This window comes from Chaetodon trifascialis, chromosome 4 (genome assembly GCF_039877785.1).
Source record: "Chaetodon trifascialis isolate fChaTrf1 chromosome 4, fChaTrf1.hap1, whole genome shotgun sequence".
Lineage (NCBI taxonomy): Eukaryota > Metazoa > Chordata > Actinopteri > Chaetodontiformes > Chaetodontidae > Chaetodon > Chaetodon trifascialis.
The window spans coordinates 2,070,392-2,096,403 of NC_092059.1; the positions used below are offsets into that span (position 1 = coordinate 2,070,392).

At 45.3% G+C, this 26,012-nt stretch overlaps 2 protein-coding genes across 2 annotated transcripts in view; one reads left to right on the forward strand and one right to left on the reverse strand.

Annotated features, from left to right (window-relative positions):
* The window catches only part of slc1a7b (solute carrier family 1 member 7b), a 30,780-nt gene extending 18,108 nt beyond the window's left edge, over positions 1-12,672 (forward strand). The window contains exons 4-11 of the mRNA XM_070960163.1: positions 3,480-3,522; positions 3,623-3,854; positions 3,942-4,041; positions 4,699-4,932; positions 5,654-5,848; positions 8,359-8,493; positions 8,609-8,708; positions 9,166-12,672. Coding sequence (XP_070816264.1) covers positions 3,480-3,522; positions 3,623-3,854; positions 3,942-4,041; positions 4,699-4,932; positions 5,654-5,848; positions 8,359-8,493; positions 8,609-8,708; positions 9,166-9,426 — 1,300 coding nt within the window. The 3' untranslated portion in view covers positions 9,427-12,672. The remainder of the gene's footprint in view (positions 1-3,479; positions 3,523-3,622; positions 3,855-3,941; positions 4,042-4,698; positions 4,933-5,653; positions 5,849-8,358; positions 8,494-8,608; positions 8,709-9,165) is intronic.
* On the reverse strand, positions 12,045-21,444 carry podn (podocan). Its single transcript, XM_070960162.1, has 10 exons — positions 21,174-21,444; positions 20,952-21,045; positions 19,511-19,575; positions 17,671-17,780; positions 17,425-17,581; positions 17,198-17,313; positions 16,835-17,048; positions 16,303-16,746; positions 15,149-15,297; positions 12,045-13,291 (listed from the first exon to the last, which is right to left on the reverse strand). Exons 1-10 carry the CDS (start codon positions 21,435-21,437, stop codon positions 13,135-13,137), a joined length of 1,770 nt encoding a protein of 589 aa, XP_070816263.1. The 5' UTR covers positions 21,438-21,444; the 3' UTR covers positions 12,045-13,134.
* Positions 21,445-26,012: the final 4,568 nt, after the last annotated feature.

Consider the following 26,012-nt stretch of genomic DNA (forward strand, 5'->3'; position numbering starts at 1 on the left):
AACGTTAGCATTCGTTTTGAGTCTCGCTCTGATGAATGTAAGTCCAATAGTCTCCGTCCCTCTGCTTTAGTCTCCACCAGCTGCTGAGGGAAACACGCAGCTCTGAAATGCTTTCATTTTGCTAACTTGTCTGCGTGCCGTTGTGTTTTGGTCAGGTCGCGTGCAGTGGGTTTATCAGCGCTTTATGCGTGCTGCTCAGAGCTGAACTAATGCCAGTAAAACCAAAAGAATGAGCTGAAAGAGGCTAAAAGTCTCTGCAGAAGACGTGAAGTGCACCACACAAACATCAGGTGGTAATCCTCTGTGGCTGTCACTACTAACAGTAACCATCACCTTCATTTGAATGGCAGCTTTCATACAAGGAATGCAGCTCAAAGCGCTTTTCAGCAGGGAAATGACGCTTCCCATGAAAGATAATAGAGTTGGAGAGTAAGTTATGATATCACAAGAAAAATGGCCTGAGGGGAAAAAAAAGCCATAATATTTGGATGAGAAAGTCTTATTTTTACTATTTGTTAATCTGGACATTTTTCATTTGAATTGTGTTTTTGGCTGTAATTATAGTTGCTGCCATGAGAGTTGCTAACTGTGCAGCTTCTAACCTTTGGCCTGACCTTTCTTGTTCTTGGCACTGTTGTACTTCTCAGGTGTATTTCTTTCTTTGGTTTTGCGTGTGTCAAAAGTTTTGGGGGGGCTTCATATTGATTTGACATGTAACTCCCTGACAACCAGTTTAAATGTCACAAGTCATAAGATCTGTCTGTTGTGAAGGTTTGGCAACTGTAGACCATGTCCGGCTTCTGGCTTCGACCTTTCCAGATGTACCTTTCCCGTACGCTGCTTTAAAGCCTGTGTGAGGGTCAGTAATGCTGGAAAATCCAGACAGCGAGGAGGGGCCTTGGTTAAAATCGTATGAACATCAGCCGGATTGGACAGCAGGAGCTACAGTCCAGAGGCTCTTCATCCTTCTCTAACAGTCCAGAAACTGTGGTCTGTGTGAGCGTCTCGGGTCGCCTCTTATTAGGGAAGATTTTATCATGCATCAGTTTAAGAATGAGGGTAAGTTTTGAGGAAAATGCTGCATGAAATTGTTCTCATCAGCAGATGTCGGGCTGATCTCTGAAATTGCACTCTTGGCAGCTGAATGCCTTAATTGATGATCCATCAACTTGCTGGCTTTTCCCCTGTTCTCATGGAAAACCTGTCTTGGCTTCAGCAGCTTCTTTCTGTCTGCATAGTACAAAGGTTATGAAATTCACAGTTTTTCCCTCTGGGGATCCCGTAGGAGCAGAAAGTCAGGGTTAAAGGTCCAGCATGTAGGAGCAAGTCCTCCGCCAGGATGGACAACATTCAGCTTTTCCTCTCCACTGCTGACGGGTTCATGACAAACAACTGAGCAAGAGAAAAAAAAACAAACAAAGTTTGTCCGTCAATCCGATAAGAAACTGTATGAAATAAGCAAATAAAGATATTAAAGCGTGGATAATCACATATAAACAGAGAATCGTACGCTGGTATTCAGAGACAAAACAAAGATGATTCAGCATTATCTTAACTCCAATGTGAAAAGGAAATTATCATGCAAAGAAAGAACAATTTGTGAGATTTCAATATACACAGTGAGCTGCAGCTGGTGTTTACCGTTTTATGACGTGCTCATTTTCACATCAGTGAGTCTATGAAGGCCATAGCCAAAATGTTGAGGTCTGCAGGAAATTCTGTTCACCGTAACAACGATATTCAGCTTACAGGAGCATCAGAAAAGTCCAGATGTCAGAGGTGTGGACGCACCACAGGTGAGACCGCGAGGGATCTCCAGCCGATTCATCCAGTCAGCAGTCCGGACTGGGAATTGATAAAACTGTCCAATCAGTATTCTAGTGTGTGTCTACGGCTGCTATGCAACTTATTGCATATTCAGAGCCCATTATCAATGAACATGGCTGGAGTTACAGTTACATAACAGTCTGGTAGTAAAGAACCTGCAGCCTGTATTTGTCCCAAAGGGCTGAAACAAACAGTTCCACTTTGGACATTTGGGAAAAATCTCTCCTGCTGTGCAGCGAAGGCACCGAGTCTGCAGAACCGTCGGCTTTGATCTCAGCTCTGTCCGTAAAACACGACATGAAGAGAAGCACGATTAGAAATCCTGTTGGCCGTGATGGCAGCGCGGTTAGTGAGAGTTGGGTCCGCACTACATCAAGTCTGGATCATTGAGTGCACATGAAGCTGCCTTTGGTGTAAAGATTGAAAAGAGTGCCTGTGTCGCATTAGAGATGTTCTGTTCCCCTGATGTTTTCACAGTTAGTCATAGGTTTATCTGTGAGTCAACAATGTTTCAGTGTCAGGAAATCTGATGTGTGTAAGTGCTTTCATAGTGTTTCTGTTGTAGATACTGTACAGTAATGTCATGTACTGATCTGTGTAAAGGAGCATTTTACTGCTCATAAACTGAACTTTTAATTTGTAAGAGGAAGAATGTGTTTGATTATTTCTTCCTTCAAAAGTAACAAAGCCTCCATTCCAGTAAAGTACCTTTTTTCAGCTGTTCAGTTGTAAACGTATGGTTTTCTGTAAGAGATCGATATTTCATTTCTGAGTTATCGCACCTTTGTGTGCAATTAAGTTTTAATTTTGTACAGCTGCGCAGTTGGTAATTTTACTAGAGTCATTACTGAGCCATTATTGTCAGACCTCATCTAGCTTATCGTATTTTATGTATTCCCCTTTCTGCACACAGCGGGGTGTCTGCTGGAGGAGTGCAGTGGCTGCTTTGGAAATTTCTTTTTGGAAAGCTACTCCCTCGTTGTGTGGGAGAAAAGTTAAAATATATACAGGGTAACTAAAGGTACCTGGATAAGGTCAGAGCATTAAATAAGCCAAATTTCGCTGAAAATGAGCCCCGCTGTCTTGTTTTTCTTGATTTGAAGAAGGTCATAAAGTAGTTTGAAGGTTTTATTCTAAGTTTCTGCAGACAAACAGACCAGCAAGCATGCAGCTTATTCCAGTACGATTGGTTTGTTCAGACAGGAGGTTAAATGTCGCTGGATTGTATGATATTACAGAGCAGGAGTTTTTCTCAATAGAATAATGTCATTTTGCTGTTGTCGCTTGTTTTCATCATGTTTTTGGGATAGACGCGTCTCTCCTGGAGCGAGGTGACAGCGCCTCCTGCTCTGCGTTATCTTCGCTGCTCAGAAACGCTGGATGTTTCATTTGGAGCCTGCTGATTATGAGTCATTGATTTTTTTATTTACACCAAAGCAAGAACCTCTGAAACATGTGACTTCCCCTCAGCTTTGTCATGAAGAAGGCTCTCTTTATGTGAAAAGGTCACGTATTGTGGAGACAAAGGCCAGTATACCAACGCTCCATCGAACTGATGGAGAAAAGTCTCTCCACCCCTGGAAGCTCGCCTGCTTTCTGACTGTTCACCCGACTGCTGAGTGTTTTAACGAGTGTGCATCTTTGCTTTGCAGCAACATGTTCCCATCCAATCTGGTCCAGGCCACATTTCAGCAGGTAACACCTTTGACAGCACTCTCAAACACAAAGGCTCCCCTTTTTTTCCGACTCAAGGTCTTAATTCAGGTCTTTTTCTGCTTCTGCTCCCTGGCAACAGTATCGAACGAGTAGCGAGTACATTGTGAAGCCTAAACCAACGGTGAGTCAGGCCCAATCAGAGTCCACCACGCGGCGAGCGCTCATCTACGGCATCCAGGACGATAATGGAACTGACATCCAGAACTTTGCCCTTGACCTGACGCCGCCTCCTGATGTACTCATACGCACTCGAGAAGGAACAAGCGATGGGATGAACGTCCTTGGAATTGTCATTTTTTCAGCCACTATGGGTAAAAAGTTCTTCCCTGAATCCTGATGTGTCCTTTGTCATCTGGAGTCAGCAGCCACGTTAAAGACCGTGTGGTGTGTTTCCACAGGTATTATGCTGGGAAGGATGGGGCCCAATGGCAGCGCCTTGGTGAACTTCTGCCAGAGCCTGAATGAGGCCGTCCTCAGAATTGTTGCCATTGTTATCTGGTAATGATTTCTTTAAAGAGACTGTTTTACTGAAGGAGTCTGTTAATGTCTTTAAACAGACATCTGCACATGAATCTGTGGGCAAGGGACAAAATATTATTTGTCGTCCGAGTAGAATTGACCAATCAGGTTTGATCGGGCTTTGGTTGCATGCAAACAGACCATATTCAGAGCAAAAGATAACTTCAGTGTTTTTTAGCTTTTTTAAGTTCGTCTGCATTCATATGCAGATATCTGTTACAGAGACGAACCGAAATGTTGAGTTGTGGTCGATCAATGAGCGGCGCCAAGAGGACGTCATGGCCTGGATATCAGTTATCCGGGTATCTGCAGGCTACGCCTCGCCATAGCTGAGGCTCCTTCTGACACGGATGAACATCAGGACTCAAATGACATCAAAGCTCATATAAGATGACTGCAGTGTGTGTTTATTAAACTGTGTCAGGATTTAATTGATATTGAAGTAATCAAGAATGTTAAAAATAATCAGTCAATCATCAGCTGCCACTGAATAGCACGCTGACACTAGACGCAGGTCAAACTGATCATTAGAGCACTGATCACTGAGGCTGATTCATTCTTATGGTTTTCATTAAACAGCCATGAATCCAGTGTGAGCCACCATTGCTGACTTTGAGCTTCCCCTCGTCCTGTCAGGTACTTCCCGTTCGGCATCGTGTTCCTGGTGGCCGGTAAGATCCTGGAGATGAGCGATCCGTCGGCAATGGGGAAGAAGCTGGGTTTCTACGCCGTCACCGTGGTGTTTGGCCTGGTGCTGCACGGCTTGTTCATCCTACCTGCCATGTACTTCTTCATCACCAAGAAGAGCCCCATCGTTTACATACGGGGAATTCTGCAAGCCCTGCTCATCGCCCTGGCAACCTCTTCCAGGTAAACAGGTGCAGGGTGAACAAACTCGCCGTTACACTCGTTCTCTGTTGATGTGAAAAGATTTTATTCTCCCTCATCCCTGAGTCCTGACAGCACACATCCTTTCTTTTACTGGAACAAAGCGATGCTGAGAAAACATCTGGTGTGTGTGTGCGTGCGTGTGTGTGTGCGTGTGTGTGTGGGTAGAGATGGGAATGTAAAGGGGCATTCCACACATTCGATTAGACTGCGTGTGTGTGTGCGTGCATGTGTGTACGTGTGCACATGTGCGTGCGTGCGTAGGTCTGCGCGTGCTTCTGATGTGTGGGATGTAGCTCGGTTTAGACGACGGTCACAGTGTTTTTACATGTTTCAGCTCGCTCACGTTAGCAAACACCACATTCACTGTGGGAGATTTCAGGCTGCTTTAATTTTCAACACATGTGGACATGAATGAAATGCTGCGACGGCCTGGAAGGTAAGAAGCCACAAACAACAGGGCGCTGTGGAAAATGCTCCTCGGCGGTGTAACGCTGTAAAGCGATCCTTGCCCTCATGGCACGCTGGAGAGTGTGTGTTCGGCTCGTGGTGCCGGACACACACTCCATGTGCAGTTTTCAGCCATCTGCTGTGTGCCTGAAAAACATCATGGTAGCTCCTCTCATGTCTTCCCATTCAGTTTCAGCTTCTTCCTCTCTCCCCTCCGCTCTGAGTGATCTCCGTCTTCTTCTGTCCTCCTCAGCTCTGCCACATTGCCTATAACCTTCAAGTGCCTCTTAGAGAACAACCACATCGATCGCCGCATCATCCGCTTTGTGCTCCCTGTGGGCGCCACCATCAACATGGACGGCACCGCTCTCTATGAGGCTGTGGCGGCAATATTCATCGCACAAGTTAATAATTACGAGCTGGACTTTGGCCAGATCATCACCATCAGGTCAGTGGACCTCGCTCTCTCCCATCTGTGCTTCTAAGCTCATTATGGTTGGGATTTTGAAGCAATGATATTAACAACAATAAATCCTTTACAGTGAACTGCAGAAATGTGCATATATGTGTTTTCTGTGATATTCTGACCTGATTTGCTGCAGTGCAGATGTAGGAAGGTGTCTCACTGGTATAAATGCTAGCTTTGAACTCCATACATAAACACAGTGAGGACGGAAAGAGTGACGATGGATCTGAGGTGCCTTCATTGTTTTGGACCCACTGTTATACGAGCATCAGTCAGCGCTTTTTGAGTCATCGCTCCTTCCTCGAAAACAGTGACAGATCAAAGAAGGCCGAGCTTCAGCCTCCATCGGGTGCAGCAGGTCCTGCCTCTCCTCGAGCAATGCCAGGAATCACAGTAAACACATGGACGGTCATTGACGAGCAGCTGAACCGAGGATACAGTCTTGAAGCCTCTGGCCAGGCTCAGCAGTGAGAGGACGCCTGATCAAACAGATGCAGGAGGGATAATATGTTGATGAATGTTTAGGCAGCCAGATCTGCCTTCAGGTGGAAATCCAAACACATTCGAATGTGTTTAATGTGTTTAGGATAAAACTCTTTCTTACTCCGTTTAGGTGGATCCTGACTGAGCTGTTCTGTGTGCCTGAAGTGAGCCGTGTGTGCAAACACGTTCAGACAAACCTGTTTGAAGCTAATCTGAATCAACGCTCGGAGGCAGGGTGAAGCCTGCTGTCAAATGATGGACATCCATCCAAACAACGGGCAAATTTCAATGGAATTTCCACAAAATTTGCAAAAGAAAATCACAATGAATGCACGTTTCCATCCACGCTGGTCACATGTCAGACAGTGGAAACCACTGCGCTTTGTCCTGAGTTCTGTTGTTTGTGTGCAGAATGAATGAATGAATGTCTCTGCTCTCTGGTCAGCAGACGTCTCCACGATGCACGTGAGGAGAATTTTTTTGATATTTTAACGCTGTGAGGACAAAGGAGAATCTCTGAGGAGCTCATTCGCACATGTCCGCTGCATTCAAGGACAAATCTTTAACCCAGAATTACATATTTAGACGTACCTGTGAAGAGCAGCGTCATAAATTACTATCAGCTAAGAGTTTTGATATCGTCACCACGTCATCATCACAGGAACAAATGAAACGGGTTTGTGCTTCGTCCCTCAGTTGTCAGCCTCATATTTACCGCTGAACGTCTTTCTGTATAATTCCATACAACTGTAGATTGAAACTATCCGCTTATCTCTGAAAAATGGCCATGTGGCCTCGATAAACCAGCATATCCCTGTCACGCCACTGCTGGACCTCTGACCCCAACCCCCCCGCTGACACACACACACACACATCACCTCCCACCATCATGTTGTGTGTTGTGATGAGTGGTGGGATCATCCCATCTTCAACCTCTGGATCTGCAGCAGATATCAGACGTTCGTGTGATGTAGTTCACCGTCCACACGGCCTCTGCTGTTACACGCTCGTCTCATTTCGAACATCAGAGACGATGCTTCTTATCGGTCAGTCTGCTGCTGTCTGCCGCTGCCCACTCAAATGATCTTTGAGACCAATTAATGATCCCCTGCTGTTTGACGTGCAGCACTGAAAAAGACCTGCAGGTGGGTTATGATGTAGGAGTTTCCCCTGAAGGCCGCTAAAGGTAGAATCTGATATCTTTATCTTTGATATCTTTGATATCTTTTGAATCATTCTGATGATGGCAGCAGCAGTGAATACATTATATTATATGTATATATATGTTATATCATAAACTCTGATATCAGATGAGGGATATGTCCAGTGGCAAAGATTTTACATTTATTTCCTATTATAATTTCTGCACATGGCGACCATGTTCAGCCTTTTGGACGCCATCTGACGCCTCCGTCTTCTTTCAGTGACGTTGTTCTTGCTTCTGGTTTTTCTGTGTAATTCCAAAGTTGTGCTCCCTTCAGGCCAGAAGAGGCCTCATAACCTCCTCAGACATCCGTTTTATATCAGCTCAGGTCTCCTGCCAGCCTTCAGAGGACTTGAAGGATCCAGGAGCTTCCCTTATCTTCAAGTTAGTTCTGTAAATGTGTACATAAGCTAAAAAATGCTACGTGTAGATCTATGAAGGGTCACAAATCATCCACTATGCACATAATTCCTACAATACTGAGCTGGTTTGTCAGGGTGTCTCTGATGGCAGCGCCGAGTCAGAAATTAACTCTGGGATAATATTTGCACATGCAAATTTCACGCGAAATTTCAACACTGAGGTATCAGAAAATATGGCGCTGGAGTAACAGGAGAGAGTAAAATCGATGGATAGAAGATTGCATCTGGAGGAGGAGAGTGCAAACAAGCCTTCAGTGGGAAAACTCTTCTCTGCGACCTTCAGTTCATTATGACATCCACAGAAAACGCAGTTTTTCCTCATAATGTTCGTTAATTCACACCAGGCTTCTCCCCGTAATCACACCGACTTCCTCACTCTGCAGCATCACAGCCACAGCAGCCAGCATCGGCGCAGCGGGGATACCACAGGCCGGACTGGTCACCATGGTCATCGTGCTAACATCCGTTGGGTTGCCAACTGATGACATCACTCTCATCATCGCAGTCGATTGGGCATTGTAAGTAGCATGTGTGCGCACGTCCGCGTCCTTTGAGTCGAACTGATGCAAAGGCCCAGAAACGTTTCAGCTCGTCTCACTCGTCCTCCTTGTCAAATGTCCTCCTCGTCCACAGGGACAGATTCCGCACCATGGTGAATGTCATGGGGGACGCTTTGGCCACAGGCATCATGGCACACATTTGCAGGAAAGACTTCATGAAGGAGGGAGATGGGGTGAGTTCGAACTTGGCTTCAGTCCTGAAAGAGTTGTTTTCTCTGCAGAAAGTGACAAAACTAACGAGGAGATGTGACAGAAAGACGTTAAAGTGAGCTGCAGAGGTGGTTGTGAATGATCCAGCTGTTGGTGCTGTCAGCACTGCTTCCTGAAACTGAAAATCACAGTTTACTTAAATGTCAAACTCTCCAAAACAGAAGACATTTTGGAAGAAAGGATGTTTTTGTCTGTAATTATAAACATAATCAAATTATAATGAAAAATGTAATAATGGGTCGTCAGTGCTAGCAGCTTATTACGACTGATATTTCCGTGTATTGTTAGGCGCGACCTGTAGTGGCCGTTGTAGTTGGGAAAGGAGAGAGCACTCTGGCTGTCAGTCACGCTTCTTTCTCATCTGTCCATTTCCTTCCTGACGTCATCTTTTTATTCCACTTCCTGCTTCTCTTCCCCAAGGTGCCTTTGATCTGTGAGACCAAACCCGTGATAAACACCCCACCTCTGATGAACTGTCACAACAACAACGGCAACTACCGGCCCCCCTCTTCGGGGGTCAAACACGAGCTCATCCCTTCCGACGTGGCCCGGCTGATGCAGCTGGAGGAGGGCGTCCGGCCGCCAGCGGAGAGGAAGAAGCCTCCGATTCCCCCGAGGCACCTGAAGAAGAGCAAAGAGCACTGCACCATAGACATGAACGGCCTTGAGACCAACGTATAGCCTCCTCCTGGAGTCCGATAGGCTGTCTCTGTTGGACGGGTTGCCGGTCCGAGTCTGGACACCTGCACAGGTGGGAGGACAGCGGCCCGGCTCACCTTCATCTCTCAGCTTGTTATGGGGGCAGAACTCCAGATGAAACCAGGAGGAAAGCCTCTCCGTGTGGAGCCTGTTGGTTTATGGTCGTCACAGCAGTGAAATGCTTCCTGTAGGACTGGACAAAGGTCACGCTGACGGTGGAACGATGACATTCATAAACTCGTCCCTCACGTGGACCTGCAGCGTGAGCTCGCACCCAAACTCCCAGACTCTGAATACAGGTGTGAGTACTCGCGCCGATACGCTGATTTCTATTTGATATCTACATTTTATATGATTTATCAACTTGTTTTGTCTGTGTGATGTTAATAAGACGCATGTTTATTTTCTTTTATACTACTACGAGCAACCAGTTGTTTGCGTCATATACGAGATAAGACGGGATCGCAAGTGTCCGGTTTGAGCTGAACGATGAGGAGGCAAATTGAAATGCCCTAATTTGTTTAATTTTGCCTTAACAAAGCTGGTGGTGCTAGGCTGACGGCTGAAGAAGATCAGAAACTTTACTTTCCCTTGTGGGTCTAAATTTAATACAGGGGAAAACTAGAGATTTGCATGCTCTCGGGTATCTCAGGAGCAGCTTTCCTGCCACTTGAACAGCCTCAAAACAAATACTGGTAATTCAGCATAAACCACGTGGTCCCTGTTTGCTGGCTGAGTGGAGTTTTTTTGGAGTCAAACATGAACTTGCTTTGGAGCTTTTCTTGCTGTCATCCACATGAAGGTTGGGCTGGATCTTTTCAGGTCTGTCTTGACGCAATATTCGTATGTGGTGTGAGAGGAACGAGTTCCTGCTGACTGTAATCGTTCCTCCCGCCCTGGCCATGAAGTGACATCTGCTCATTCATCTGATTTCTGAATAAATTACTCTGTCGTGGTCGGAAAATGGAAATTTTAGACACTAACGAATCATCGTTATTACTGGATACCCGACTCAACAATGGCCGCCGCTCACTTGAATAAAAATCGCTCTCTAATTGCGTCAGCTAGATCGCCGTCTTCCTCGTCTTATGGTCCACTTCACATGTGCATTAGCGTTTCTCCATAGATTTTGTTGGCGAGGAACAAATTGGCAGCATGGCTGAGTGGCGGCATTGTATGGAGCTCTATTCATGCACAGTATCCATGGTCACAGCGCGGTCACTCCTGTCTCTATGACGGCGTTGTGGAACTGGAAATGGTGTTCACACCACGGACGCTGCTTTTTCCCTCTGACACTAAATTAAAATGGTGGAGAGTAAATTTAGCGACGACAGGGAGCGATTTCAGACACGGCCTTACAGTCCTCATTAGTCCAACCTATCAGAGGCTGCAGCAGTCTGAGTCACCAAATCGTGGCTAACGGCCTCTTCCTGTTCCACTGGACGGTGTCTCCTGAGCTGCTGCAGCAGGACGTGTCCTGGATCTAATGCTCAGCTCACTGCTCGAGGTGTCCTCACACAGATTTCATTCGCATGAATTTGAGCAGTTTTTGCAGTAGCACACACATCAGCTCCAGCTAGTTAACAACACACTCCACCTCCGCCTGTGTGTGTGAGAATCCTTCCATTGGACGGAGGACAAAACCTGCCAGGAACTCTGGCTGTTGGTCTTACTTTCCTCCAGATGCTCTTAAAGGTCCCACACGAGTTTTGAGCATTTGGAAAATGTCTTCTTGATTTGGGGAACTCAGATTAGCTTTGGCTTGATTTGAGAAGCTGTAGCTAGCTAGCAATGTATGCTCCCACTGTGTGTGTGTGTGTGTGTGTGTGTGTGTGTGTGTGTGTGTGTGTGTGTGTGTGTGTGTGTGTGCGCGCTTCTTCCTCCACCCTATTTTCTTTTCCCTCACATCTCCGAGCTTTATGAAGTAGATTCATAAAATGCGCTTCTAATTGCGCTCGCCTGCGTCTTTCCTTCAATTTTCTAAAGAAATGACGTCTGAAATCCTCCCGAACGTGTCGGTCTGAACTCACCTTTTCAACGTGGTCACAAAGAGCTGCTTCATGGTCAGAACAATCAGGAGGGATCATTACAGCGCGTGAGCATTATCAACCTGAATGTTCACATACACTGTTTCTTTATTGTAAGCCTACATTAAAACATAAACGCTGCAGTTTGCTCTGCTCAGAAACTCGCTTTTATGTGTTTTCAGAGTGCTTTTCACAGGAAAGGCCGTTTGTGTTCTGAAGTTTGTCTCACGGGAGGGTAACAGTTTGTACTCTGAGATGCGTTTTGTCTTGAAGTTTGTGGCTCTGTGGCGGCGGCTGTGATCGCCTCTCTGCGCTGCCCTGTGAGCTGAAATATTGATCAGACGCTCTGGTGAATGTTAGGAAATGCACAGTCTTCTTCAGCCTTTTCAAATAATTTATTGCTGTGTTCAATGACTGTATATGTGACAATACTATACTGCTGTATGTGGAAGTGACACTGTATTCATAGCAATATAGTGAGTGTAATAGGATGAGTATTTTTAATGTCATATAAAAATATTTGCTATCTTTTTTAAAAAAACAGGAATGGACTGGAGTAGCAGCAGCAGCTCGGACTGAAGCTTCAGATATGTTGAAATATTTCTTTCACAAGCACACGGCAGAGCAGTAACATAAAAACGATGACCCACGCTGTCGCTGTGTTACTGCTGTCTAACACGCCTCACCGGTGTGCTTCACCTTTGAAAGGAAAGCCATCGTTTTGATGAGGATGAATAACACAAATCATTTATCAGCTTTTTCTGGCTTAAATTACAATCCTTAAAATGAGGAAACGCATCAGTTCTGTTTGAAATGACACGTGTCGGCCACCGGGGGCAGCGCACTCGCTCTGAGAGGACGCGCTGTGGGGTTTTTTTTGCTTTGTGGAGTAAAATGTGATCAAACATTCGCATCGCCTTCAGTACTTACACATCATTTTCTGCTTCATTTGTAATCAAGCAAACGCTGTTACATGTTGACATAATGAACATTTTAAGGATTGTAACTTTAAAGCTCTAAAATATGAGATTTTGCTCTTATGTTTTCCTTTCAGTATCATTATAAATTGATGTTTTTGGATTGTTGATCCGACAAAACGACCGATTAGAAAAATCGCTTCAGGCCTGCGATGAGCATTTTGACATTTTAAATCGATTATTTTAAAAGAATAAACGATAACTCGATAATGACACTGAGTTGCAGCCCTGTGTGAGATTGCTTCTTGCAGTGTTTTATTCAACAGTTTGAGATTACTCAGGCTTCATCGGCTTCAGTGGACTCACACTGCTTATCTCGCCACCCTCGGTGTTAAAGCACAAATTGTTTCACAGTATTTGTAGTAAAATCACTTTTTCGAGGCAGGGAGACGAAGCAGCCATTAACGAGACGACGTAAAGCAGAGGAAGGCGCGCAGAGCGAGAATAAAGATGATAGATGCTGCAGTCAAAAACACACGTTACCTCAGATATAAAGATATGAAGTACTAACCAGCCCAAAAATTGGAAACTAAAGGAACATCCGGTATCCTGCACCAGAAATATGGAGCTCTGTCGCTCAGCTCAACACAACGATGACCTGAGAGGAGACATCCAGGTTCATTCCCATCTGAAAGCTTTCTGTCCTTGACGCAATGCAGTCCAATGTCAGTTTAATTGTGCGTGTCTTATGTTTCCTGCTCCTCCTCCATCGTTTTATCACCCTCCATCTCCTCTCTTTTGAAGGGGAGCTCGGTGTTTCCCGTGCTGATGTCCAGCACTTGCAAGTTGGACAGGTGTGCGAAGGAGCTCTCGTCCACAGAGTCCACAGACAGGCGGTTAAACCTTCGAAGGAGAAGAAGAGAGGTGTTTTTCCTCACTTGACAGCTGATCAAAATGGCAGAAAGCAAAAATCCTAGCATGTAGAGATGGTTAACAGGCAGCCGGTGACGCTTACAAACCACATCTGTCGGGAGGATCAGCGTCTGACAGTGTCTCCACTCAGGGATCAGATAGTGGCACACGACTGTGGAATAGGAACACAGCGATGCACGTTTGGAGCGGATCAAACAGTCACAGGTGTGTTAACCTTCACATCAAACACCTGGAATCTGCTGCTCTTATCTCTTATCAGTGCGAACGCTTGCGTGTGCTGCCCATGAATTTAAACAACTGGCCAACATGCAGCACATGCAGGTATTAACACACATATAAATCCTCCCTCCACGTCCCCCACTGATGCATTCCAGCAGCTCTAAATTGGCTCAGGACAAAGGCTCCCATCTGCAGGGGGATTTTGGTGGAAAAAAAAAGTGGCAGCGGCTGATATGAACAACCCAGAGAGCACAACAGCCTGGAAGGGGTCAAGGCCGCAAACACGAGCCATAAAGCAGGTCAGACTGAAAACCAAACAGAACAAAAGCCTTGAAAGCACTTGACCGAAACCTCTTTACTCTGCTGCGTGGCCGCTGCTTTCAGCCACAGCTTGCCGGCATTAGTCTGCACTATGTGGAATAAAGCAAAGTGGAAAGTTTGCTGAACGCAAGTCAGAGGAGATGGAGAGATTAGATCCGACGCTGCAGTACTCTGCAAAATGAAGCACAGTTGACCTCTGAAAACAGTCAAATCAGCTGATCAGTAACAGACCACAACACAAAGGATATCTTTCTAAAACTTTATCACAAGCTTCACTTTTACAGAGTACGACCGGATTCTCAAAACAAAGAGACGATCATTTTAAACTCTGCTGTGAGAGGGTAAGAGTAGGGTTTGAGGGCTTAAAACCAACATGTCAACATCGTTAATATCGGGTTTGCACTGTTACAAGGCTGCAAATGAATAGTTTGACTTTTTTGAACACACTTATTCTCTTATTCATTATTATGGTCATTGTGAAGCTAACGCCAGCAGCAGGCGAGCTGAGTCTGAGCCTGGCCAAGAAATACTCACAACACATAACTTCTGTTGCTTTTAATTATCAGTTTTTTAAACCAACAAGATGTAATGTTTTAATAAAAGAGCTTTTCAAGCTGGTTGGCCAATTCTGTTACCTCTGGACAAAGCCAGGCTAGCTGCCTGTTTCCAGTCTGTGTGCTAAGCTAAGCTAACTAGCTGCAGCTTCACATATCATCCAGATGAGTTAGCGCATTTCCAAAAAAGTCAAAGCATTCCTTTAAATTTAGAGTGTCTGAATGCTTTCTGCAGGCCTCTTTCAGAAACTGTGATTTTAGGCACTGTGAATGTGATTTATGCAGCAGCCCAAACCTCCTCATTGTACCTAAATTGTAAAAACGTGTTGTGAAAAAGAGGAACTGAACGCTGACGTACGTCTAGCCGACTGCAGCTGCTCACGCATGGCAGCATAAACAAAAGCAACAATTTCCTCACAGCCATTCTTCAGTCGCCTGCATAATCATTTCCTGAGTGGAGATCAATCCAAACGGAAAAGAAACTTATGTAAGGAGCCACCAACCAGATTTCCACAAAGCCCTGAGGAAGGTGAAGAGTGTCACTTCAGGACTTCTCCCCTCCTGCAGGAGCTGTGCAGCTACTTCAGAGTGAAACAGCTTGTGCAAACACTCATGGAGGATGAGTGTTTGGAAAGAAAATGAAGGACTGACAATTACCAGTAAAATGAGTCAGATAATTACTGTTGTTATAATTATCTCCTGGTTTGAAGGAAATGGATTGTGCGTCCCTTACCGAAGGAAGATGCCTTTGATGTTTGGAGTGCCTTCGAACGCCGAGGCAGGAACGCTGGAGATGCGGTTACTTTGCAGGTAAAGGTATTCCAGAGACTCGGGCAGGTCAGAGGGGACATGTGACAGCTGGTTTCCAGACAGGTCGAGCGTCTGAAGCGAATAAAGAGCAAAATGAAACTTTTTTTACGAATCTGTGTGTGAACTGAGAGGAATTGTGCAGAAATATGCTTCATATGTGTAAATAATGTCCCTCTTCCACTGCAGGAACCTAACCACTGTCATGGTTCTGCTTCTCCTTCCCTGCTACTCCAACCACTTTGGCTTCGAGTTCCTGGAACTAAATTTGGGTGCTTGGTGATGCACTCAAGCAGGCAGAAAGTAAACAAGCACACCTCTGCTACTCAGAGTTCATGTTTTCCCCTCACATGCACTCATTGCTGCGATTGTTCAGCACTGCAAACCCACACGTTCACTTCAGCCTGTCTCCACTCGGCGTGTGGAGATGCAATATGCAGCCAAGCAGCGCGTCTTTTAGAGAGAATAAGGATCACAATGCATGTAATGGAAAAAAAAAGAAATTCAAAGGGGCTGAATGTGCACTGGAGTTCGTTTTTCAGCAGTTCTCTGGATTCTCAGTCAATCTTGTGTCAGGGACAGTGTCACTCACAACAGTCTCACATGCTTCAGTTAGCTTCGCTCTCTGCTCACATTGTGCTCACACACATGCTTCCATAACATAAACCTTGCCCGATAACTCCTAAGGGCACCTAATCCCTCTCTCGAATAGCACAAACTCAAAGCACAAACATCTCAGGAAGGAGGACAGCTTCTCTCATCCAGCATGTGTGAACCCAGGTCTGATGCATGACAGGGGGTGCAATCCATCAACAGGTAACACCTGTGCCAGTTAAAACCCTGGCACTGCTCACACTCCCCCATCTCTCCTCTGCAGCTGAGCCCAAACCACAACCCACTCCCTCTTTCACTTACACTGTAGAAACTGTCTGAATGTTCTAACGATTTCAGCACCGCTGCATCTGCTGTGTCTTGGTCCTTTTTAATGGAATACATCTGAAAGCTCTCAGTTTGTAAAACACACTCAAAGTGCAAGGAAGACCCTGCAGTGGATGAGGGCTAACCCCCCAGCTCACTCACTGTGAGCGCGCTGAGCTCCATCCAGGCTCCCTGGTAGACTGAATTCAGCTTTATCTGGTTGTCGCTCAGGATGAGCTTTCGTAGCTTCTGCATGCCCGTCAGTGCACCGTCCGGTACGGTGTTCAGCTGGTTGTTCTTGATTTCGAGGACCTGCAGGCTGCGAGGAAGACCCAGGGGGAACGAGTGAAGGCTGTTGCCCGACAGATCCAGGGTTTCCAGCACACGCAGCTTCCTGAAGGCCTCGCGGTGCAGCCTGGGGCTGGTCAGCTTGTTGTAGCTGAGGTTGAGCTCAGTCAGGGTGTACAGCAGGGCCAGGTCGTTGCGGCCAATTTCGTAAATTAAGTTGTGGAGTAACATCAGGGTCTTGGCCCGGCGAGGCAAACCCCTGGGAACCCGCTCCAACAAGTTGTTGTACATGTGGAGCGTGTGCAGCTTCTTCAAGCCCTGATGGAAATGCAAGATTCAAAGGCTGATCCATTGTTACGCATAAGGTCAACATGTCTGAGTTATGCATGTCACAAAAGAAATGTACCTGGAAGGCAGCCGGGTGGATGGAACGTGAGCGCAGCTTGTTGTTGTGGAGGAGCAGGTACTCCAGGTTTCGGACTGAAGTCAGAGCGTCTCCAGGGATGCTGCGGATGGAGTTCTTCTCCAGATGGAGCAGCACTAGGCTGCGAGGCATACCCTTAGGGACGATGGTCATGTTGTTGTTTGACAAGTCCAGACACTCCAGGCTGCTCAGCTGGCTGCCAAGGGAGGAGAGGAAGTCAACAAGTCAGTTCTTTGACGCTGCGCTTGTGTTTTCTCTCTGATGCTGCAACGTGAGATTCAGTCTTGTAATTATTACGAGGTTATGTTAACCCCTGAGGGTTTGTGAGTGAGGATTTTTGTCCACCTGAAAGTCTCGTTGTCCATGCCCTCGTTCGTGAGGAGGTTGTTCTGCAGATACAGCTCTCTGAGGTTTGGCAGGTTATCAAAGGCCCCCGCTGGGATTTTCTCCAGCTTGTTGCTCTGTAACAACAGCAGCAGTCTTTATGTTTTAATCATAAGTGAATGATTGACAAGTGATAAGATGTCTGTCATCCACCTCACATCTAAAGGCAAACTTAACACGTGCTGGACCTTAAGGTGAAGACGGTAAAGGGTGGAGGGCAGATTCCTGGGCACAACCCGCAGGAAGTTGCTGGACATGGTGATGATCTCCAGGTTGTCAGAGCCATTGAACATGTGATCAGGAAGTCCTGCATCCGTCAGCTTGTTGTTATGGAGATACACAGACCTGGAAGCCATGATCGAGGGACATTGCAACGTGTAAATGGACGTAACAGCAGGAACGAGGGGTAAATTTGCACAAACACATGTTCTTACTTCAGTTTTGGTTTGTAGCCAAACGTATATGGGTAGATCCTTGTCAGGTGATTAGCAGCAAAATCGGCACTAACCAAAGAGGGCGGTAAGACTTTTGGTGCTGCGGTGAGCTGAAAAGAAGCCGGACAGGACAGTGTTAGAAAACTGTGATTCCACTGACACAGAAGAAGCATTCAAATGAGCTGCGATGAGCAAACAATGAATGCTCTCTCCCAGAGGCAAAGGTGGAAGTAGAGTGACATTATTGAGAGGACAGGGCGGGTGGTGAGCGCTCAAAGTGTACTGAAACCAGAGTCCACAGTTTGCATCCTGCCTCCGACCACCAGCCAGCGTTTGTTTCTTTAAACCATGACTTCCACCTTCCCCTGAGGTTAAACAAGTACTTGTAGACACTGTAGAGAAGGCAATGTCCACCACATCAGTCCTGAGTGGACTCTGTCAACCAATATCAGATGAATTGCTGTGAAATTTTACAATTTATAGATATTTTGTGAATCCATGGTCCCCAGCTGATGTATCCTGTACAGTACACTAATGACTGAAGTGATTATCTGACTTTTCATTTAGCGTAAAACTTTGAATTTGTAAAATATTTTGACCAAATTCCTGCAAAACATTGGTATTTCCATCCTCAGCTGTTTAGTGCTAAATAGCAAATGTCAGCATGCTAATGCATGAAACTGAGGTGGTGACTGTGGTAAAAATATCATTAAACAACAGCATGTAATATTGTCATTGCGAGCATGTTAGCATGCTAAGGTTATCGGCATATTGTTTGCATCCAGCTCAAAGCACCGCCTATGTGCTTGCCTCTAATCATGATCCCAAACTTAGCTTTAATTGCTTAAATTGAAGCAGTTCTTGCATTTGGTATAAAGGATGTTTTGAAAGCAACGACAGACAATGTTGTGCCAGACTGACCTCTGCAAAGAAGCATTATTCAATTTGCTAAAAAGCCGAAATGCTGCGAGGCGAGCCGTGCACCCCTGAATAAAAGCAGGCTTTTCCTCACATTTGTTACTCCTCCGTTGTACAAAACAGCAGAGAATATAGAAAGCCGAGAAGCACTGGTGAGATTAGATGTTCATTTAGTGCTCTCTCCTTTATAACATGGTTTATGGATTAAAGCAGCATGGGTGTCTTTGAGGCTTAGTGAGCACTTAAAAATCCCCTATTCTTCCTGCATCCCGTTTGCCTATTCATCCCTGTGAAGGCACAAACAAATCTCTCCATCCTTTCTCTCTCAGTCTGTGTCCAAAAGGGTCAGTAACATTTTAGCTCTGACCAGCTGGCACAGCCATACTGGAAGTGATTACAAGCATAAGCTCATACAGAGTGTATGAGAGGAGGCTGCCACCCCTCTCTGCCAGCTGGCTTGTCAGCGTGAGCAGAATAGAGTAGAATGGAGAGAAATCATCACGACTTGGACACAAAAACATAAACTTGTCGTTGAATCATGTCAGCGGATTTTAAACCACAAATTTGAAAGTCTGAATACAAGAAGTGGACGCAGCCACTGCACCAGACCAGTGGGACCAGGTACCATTAGAACATGCTAAATTATTAGCTAACGTTACCACTGGCTTTGTTAGCAGAGCAGAGCGGATAATTTACAAAATGAGCATCATGCTGTACTGAAGACTTGAAACTAGTGATTAAACTCCCAGGAAACTGATTACTGATGTAATAAATCAAGTGAGAAGAAGGATCAGTTTCTCATAGACTTCTATATGATCTGACTTCTATGAGCAACCAGTGGAGTCGCCCTCTACTGGCCATTAGAAAGAACGCAGGTTTAAGGCTCTGTCCACTTCTTTCAGAGTCTCTGTGTGTGACTCACCTTGTTATTTGCCAAGTATAAATAAGCCAGCTGCTCAAGCATCTCAAAGCCTTCATCTTCAAGGCCTATAAAGAGAAGAACACATCATCACGAGCCAGTAAACAAGTACACAGAGTGTGCTTTCATCAACACATGCTGCATGTGGAAATAATCTCAAAATCTATTAAGACATTTCAAGAAAAATGGTTCTGATTTCAGACAGCGGAGGCTGTTTATCACAGGACCACGGAGCACATAAACAGAGTTTAGACTAGTTTAGACTTAGACTGAGCTGCGAGTGTCTGACGTGAGGGGATGGACTCAACATACGACACATCACTGCAGTGACGCTGATGATTCCTCTGGAGGTGCAGTGGATCAAAGAAGTGGATCTAGCCACCCTCGTAAATCAACACTAAGTCTTTACCAAACCTGGCTCAGACCCTTACACTCAGCCAGAAACCATTTTTCAAACACACCGTTAGTTTCTCCCCCTCAAGCCTTTAATGAAGAACCAAGCACTGATAATTAGCAACTATATGGCAGCTTCAGAAGATCATAATGTCTGAGCCAGTGGAAAAGAGAGGCTGAAGAAGAGGTTTGAGCTGGAATATAACAAGTATTGATCAATTGAGTTCAGCCATTTCTGGTCCTCATGTGGATTTCAGGAGAAATTCTCCCAGTTTGGAAATGTATTAAAATGACTGGTTTCAAAACAAAGTCAAGCCATTTCTTCTTTATACAAACACTGCAGCCCAGTATACAATCTCACCGTACGGCGTTATGGCACATAAAGTCTTTTTCAAAGGAGGATTATGGCCTTACGCTGCTCTCTTAGAGGTGCCATTACAATAAAATGCTTAATTCACAATGATTTGGGAAACTGCAGCTTGACTCAGAAACATCAAGCAGCAGAGACAAAAATCCACTAAGCTATCTGTGCGTCTTGGCGGCGCTGTTAGCCAGAACGATGAAGACCAACTGGCACTGAACCACTGCTCTATCAGATCAGGCTGAGCCAGAGGGAGCGAACAGAGAAGGTTTGATCTTCGTTGGTCACTGACTTTGGATGCTGATGTCGATTATCCACCGTTCCCTGGATGAAACCACCGGCTGCTAAAGGACCAGCTGAACCGAGCAGCAGCTGACAGGAAGCGAAACGACCTGCCTTTGCTCTGCCACTCAGAAGATTTAGATAAAACTCAATTCAGACACACGCCAAACAACAGCTCTTCTTCAGCAAACACCAAGGAGGCAGAAAAAGAACTAAAAAAACTAAAATTGCTCCAAATTGACCCAAAAGTTAAACCTCCAACACGGTAAAGAGCGAGTCACCGCAGACCTACAGCTGAGCCTGACAAGCTGGAATTCGACAAAACAAGCTGGCAGACGTGTCTGTAATCTGTTCCCCCGCAGTACATCAGGTTCCTGCTCGCCGTTTAGATTGCTTCACAGTGTTTACCGTCTGTGGTGAGCCAGTTGTTCTGAAGGTTGAGAGTCTCGAGCTGATGCAGATGGGAAATGTGCTCCACTGTTATCTCCTCGATTTTGTTGTTCTGGCATCAGAGACCAAACACAGACAGTAAGTTCAATGGCAGAGGACACTTTTGCACGGTAACAGAATTACAAAGTGCGTGTGGGTGTGACTGTTGATGGCTGTGCTGTTTGCAGTTGCGTGAGAGACCTGCAGAGAGAGCTGGCGGGTTTTGTAAGACAGCCCGGCGGGGAACTCTATGAGGTCGACTCCAGCGCAGTCCACTGCCCCCTCTACCGTACAGCTGCACTCCGGTGGACATTCGACCGGCTCGGGTTTCGTCCCCATTGTTGTGATGTTTGTCTCTTCCTCCTCCTCTTCCTCTGGTTCGAGAGGGGCTTGGCAACGCACCAACACCCAGGCCAAGAGCAGCACACTGAGGGCCTGCAGGATGGAATGCTTGGGAAAGGCCATGTCCACTGCTGAGACTCCTGTTGCACAAGCACACAGACAGTAAAGTCAAAAACATCAGGACGTGAGTGTTTTGTTCCTGGAAACGGGACCTGTGAAAGCTGCAATCTGCAGCTCTCTGGCCAGTGAAGCTGTCGTTGGTGGTTTTCATACTTTGAGACTATAATGAGTAAATTATGTTGGATCGGTGAGTCATTTCAATGCTCTACAGCTCCTCCATGAGAGGAGGTGTGCCTACTGCCAGTCAGTTATATATATTATAAGAGCTGATTCTGTGAACTTGTTAGCAAATAGTCGCCTAATTGTTAACACATGCAGCAGATACGGAGCAACACTTGCTTTCATTTGGAGTTGTGTTTTGGGACTTATAGTCAACCCCTTTTTCCTCAGTTTTGGGCTCCACCAGCAAACCCATAAACCCAAAAATATTTCTAAATTCTTTTCTATTAAGACTGATCATGCAAAGCCACTGTGCCGTGTTCCTCTGAATCATCAGAACTTCGGCACACATTTGCTTTCTCAGCAGTGTTTCTGATGCAGCAGTCAGGTCCAGCATCTGAGCAAGCAGCTGCCGATGCGTTCACTTCAATCAAGGCTCAAGGATCAAATCCAGGTCAGGGAGTCAACGGTAGATGTGTAGCAGAAGCTCTGCAGCTGACAAGGTTGAAAACATGTTGATTTTATTATCACACCAGCGCTGCAACATCCCCGTTTTTCCTCCCAGCTCACCATTAATGTTTCAAACCTCAATTTAGTTCACAGCTGAGACTTAAAACAGCAGCAGCAAGCTGGAGACAAAGGACATTCTGTGAGCAGCAGGGAGACATTTTCTGAAACAGAACTGATCATATTGCTTTTTTATTGTATAGTTCCTGCATTTGCCTCCCATTGGCTTTTAGCACAGCAATTAGCTCAGCCTTAAACTTGGCTCATCGTGACGGCAGGCGATTGTTTTGGCGGAAGACTGATCCTAAAGGAGAGACTGGAGGGTGAGAAAACAAACCCTGCTTCAAGACAAAAAGCTGTATATGGTTACCTTAAAGCGGAGCTGCATCGATTTACATGTCAAAACCAATTTATGAGTCCCAGAGAGAACAGCTCCGTCTATGGAAACAGCTGTGTTAGATCCGCTGTGGCTCCGGAGGATACCGAGACCACCAGGGGTGAAATGGTATTAGAAATACTGGAATGGATATCTGTGTACATAGATTGTACTTCAGGGGAAAATGTGAAGCAAGGTTTTCTGGCATATATATATATATATATATATATATATATATATATATATATATATATACACACAACATTCAGAATAAAGGGAAGTCTAATTCATGAAAAACTGTAGTTAAAGTCATGAAATGCAAGATTAAGTTAGACAGACTGTTCATTGGGGTCAGAAAAATAGAGTCTGGACTGATGAGTAAACATAGCTGTGACTGTCACTCCATGAGCCTTTTTCCTGAAATACATTTTGACAGGTCACAGCAGAAAAAGTGTCAAGGATAAAATTAATGCTGGCTGAATCCCATTTAGCTGCTTCACTTTCAGCATTGTTGTATTATTCATGCGGGCTCTCTGTCACACTTTCACGGCTCAATGGGACACTTGAACCGAGCAGAGGCATTGATGATGTCATTAATAACACCTGCTCTTTTCCTTCAAAGACAAGTCAAAGTGTGTGCTGTGAAAAAGCTCCATTATGTGCAGCGTGCAGGCGAGGACAGGTGCTAGAATATTCTCAGACACTGAGCCATGCTTTCATTTAGCGGGTATATATAACACATTACATGCCCATTACACTATCCCAGCCCCAGCCTCTTTAGCCCATGTGAGCAGCATGTCACGAGATGTGCACCGCTTTGGCCCAGAACAAGGGCGCCATCCTCATCCCTGCTGCACATTCATGTGAAGTGTCATTACACACTGCATCTCTTCGATTCAAATCCTTTCTCTGCGCTTCACCTCAGGGCCTTTTCTGGATCATTACGTCTAAAAGTGCATTGAACTGATGGAGGGTCTGCATTGTTTACGCACCGCCGGCTCTCTGTCGCCTCTCTCTGACGAGTCCGAAGTTTCGGTCCTCACCAACTGTGACGTCCAAGGGCTGATTTGAAGAAAAAAGAAAAGGACATAAGCATCAGCTGTGACAGTCTGCTCGCTTTGCTGTCCACAGTAAATAAACATGTATATAATGTGTCACACTGCTGATTGCAAAATGTGCTACAGATTATCTTGATGCTAACGCAGACAGTTTAATCACATAATGATGCTATAATGCTCCAGCCTTACATATACACTACCCTGACTTGCTGCTACTAATCACGTGTTGCTTGAGATGGTATTGCAGTAGTTCAAGTACAACACCAGTACTCATGTGTACTGCTATTTCCTGTAATTTAAGTTTGTTCTTGTGTCATTTCTTTTTGATTTTATTCTATTCTTAGTTTTATTCTATACTCACAATTATTTATTTTCACTCTTTATTTCTGTCCTTGTGCTGCTTTAACACCCAAATTTGCCCTCAGGGGGATCAGTAAAGGATTATCTTGTCCTATGAATTTAGCCTTTTGTGAGTGTCTGACCAGCACAAGGACAGCAGTATTTCTGTGAGGTTCGTGTTTTGGTGAAGCCAGGAAAAGCTTTCTAATCAGCGTTGTTGATGGAAATTTCCCAAATGGGCACTCAAGGCAGGTCTCAAGGCAAACTGCTGAAAGCTATCCATCAGAAGAGCCTTTTCTACCAGAGAGGCTGTGGCACACACACGCACACACACACACACACACACACACACACACACAAATCCAGACAGCAGCATGCATACTCCCACAGCGAATGAAAAATAAAAGCCGGTGCACTTCCCTGCACTTACTGTATGATGTTGACCCTGGCTGGAATAAAAACATCATAGCACCCAGAGGTCAGAGGGGAGTTTAAAGGCAGCAGCACTCTCATGTTACCCTATAATTCAAAGGCTTGAAGTGAGAATCGTCTTTATTAGCAGAGATGCTGAGCGTTCCCAAACTCCTCATGTTGTTTTCTTGCTCTCTCTCGGCCGAGCAGAGGCTGTGAGGCAGCCCGGATCGTCTGAAGAACACATGCCAGGATTGCCATGCATGGATGAGTGACGCTGACACTTAAAGCTCACTTTAAGCTCCATCTAACAGAACAGCCATCCATAAAACATGCAGCATTAAAATCTGCTAAAGCGACATTTTGGTCTGCTACTTTACCTCTTCGACCAACGTTTGCAGAAACGCACTGAAGTCTGACGTCCAGTCCCAACACAGGCTGTCCCATAGCAGGCGAGGAGTCACACAGTCACACCAGATACCCTCCAGATGTGAGAGAGAGTGGGAGTGGGAGAGGGAAAGTTAAGAGAAAGAAAGGAAGGGGAACAGGCGAGAGTGAAAAGGAAGGGAGTGAGTAAGAGAGACAGCTCTGACCTGAACGGGAGCCAAGAACACAAATTCTTTCCTTTTTTCACATATTTTTTTCCCAAGATTTGATTTTTTTTCCCCCTCGGTGTAGCAGGTCTTTCCAGTTTTAATGGTCTGAGTTGGTGTTGTGATTACTTGGTTTGATGGAGTTTGGTAAATGTTCCTCTGGATACAACAAAAACTTTCCAAAGCCGCATGATTCAAGCGAGATTCCGATCATAGACTCAGAACAAGAGGCCGGATCACTGCTGTAAACATGGTGGCATTCGCTAAATCTTAAACCGCTGAAACGCAGGAGATTATTGATAAAGTATATTATCAAAAAAACAATCTGTGCCTGCTAACATGTTCTGAGATAGCTTTGATTCGGGGGAAGAGGCAGATGAGTTGTCCCAAATATGCCAGCAATAAATTAAAAAGTGCATGAGTAGCCAACCAAAAAGGGCCGACAGGATATGATCTAATGTTCCACGTGTTTCTAGATTAGGCCTCTTTTTCAACAAGCCCACCTCCCGCTCGACGCAGTGTGTGAACATCTGCTACCATTACGATGCATCAGCACAGTTCACTGAACTCCACATTTACACGTGCCAGAGCTCTTCAGCAAGCTTCAGCAAAAAATATTTGTTTTTGTCTGTTTTATTTATTTGTTTTACTTGCACACCTCACTTCTGACCTTCTGCTTCTGATTAAAACAGTTTCAACAATCTGTGTGCGAGTATGAGAGGCTTCTCTCCTCCACAGCTGATATTGGTTTTTTGATGTGGAATGATTTGAAATTGCTTGTTGTTTGCAGTCATGTGACGTTAAATTCAGATGAGGGCAGGAAGTGAAACCTGCAATGGATGAGCTGAAGGAAAGTTCTTACTGGGCTAGTTTATATGAAACTATGAGAGAAAGGCACAAACAGAAAATCAGAACTTATGCTGGATGTGACGTTTATGTTATGAAGAGGAGCGACTGCGTAGCCTTTATTGTCCTGTGGATTAACCGAGCAGCAAACGGTTATGAACAACAACATTTGGTACTCGCTAAAAGCTCTGTGTGGTTTCTTGATTTGATCAATCTGAACACCCGTAAACGATGCAAAACATCAGCACATTGAGTGTGCGTTAAAGAGCTTCCAATGCAGAAAATCACT

Coding starts and splice junctions, on each gene's coding strand:
- podn (XM_070960162.1), bottom strand. CDS start 21,437: ATGGCCTTTCCCAAGCATTCCATCCTGCAGGCCCTCAGTGTGCTGCTC. Junction 17,314..17,424: donor TTTACCGTCTTCACCTTAAG/GTCCAGCACGTG, acceptor CTGTTGTTACAG/AGCAACAAGCTGGAGAAAAT. Junction 16,747..16,834: donor TCCACCCGGCTGCCTTCCAG/GTACATTTCTTT, acceptor CATTTCCATCAG/GGCTTGAAGAAGCTGCACAC.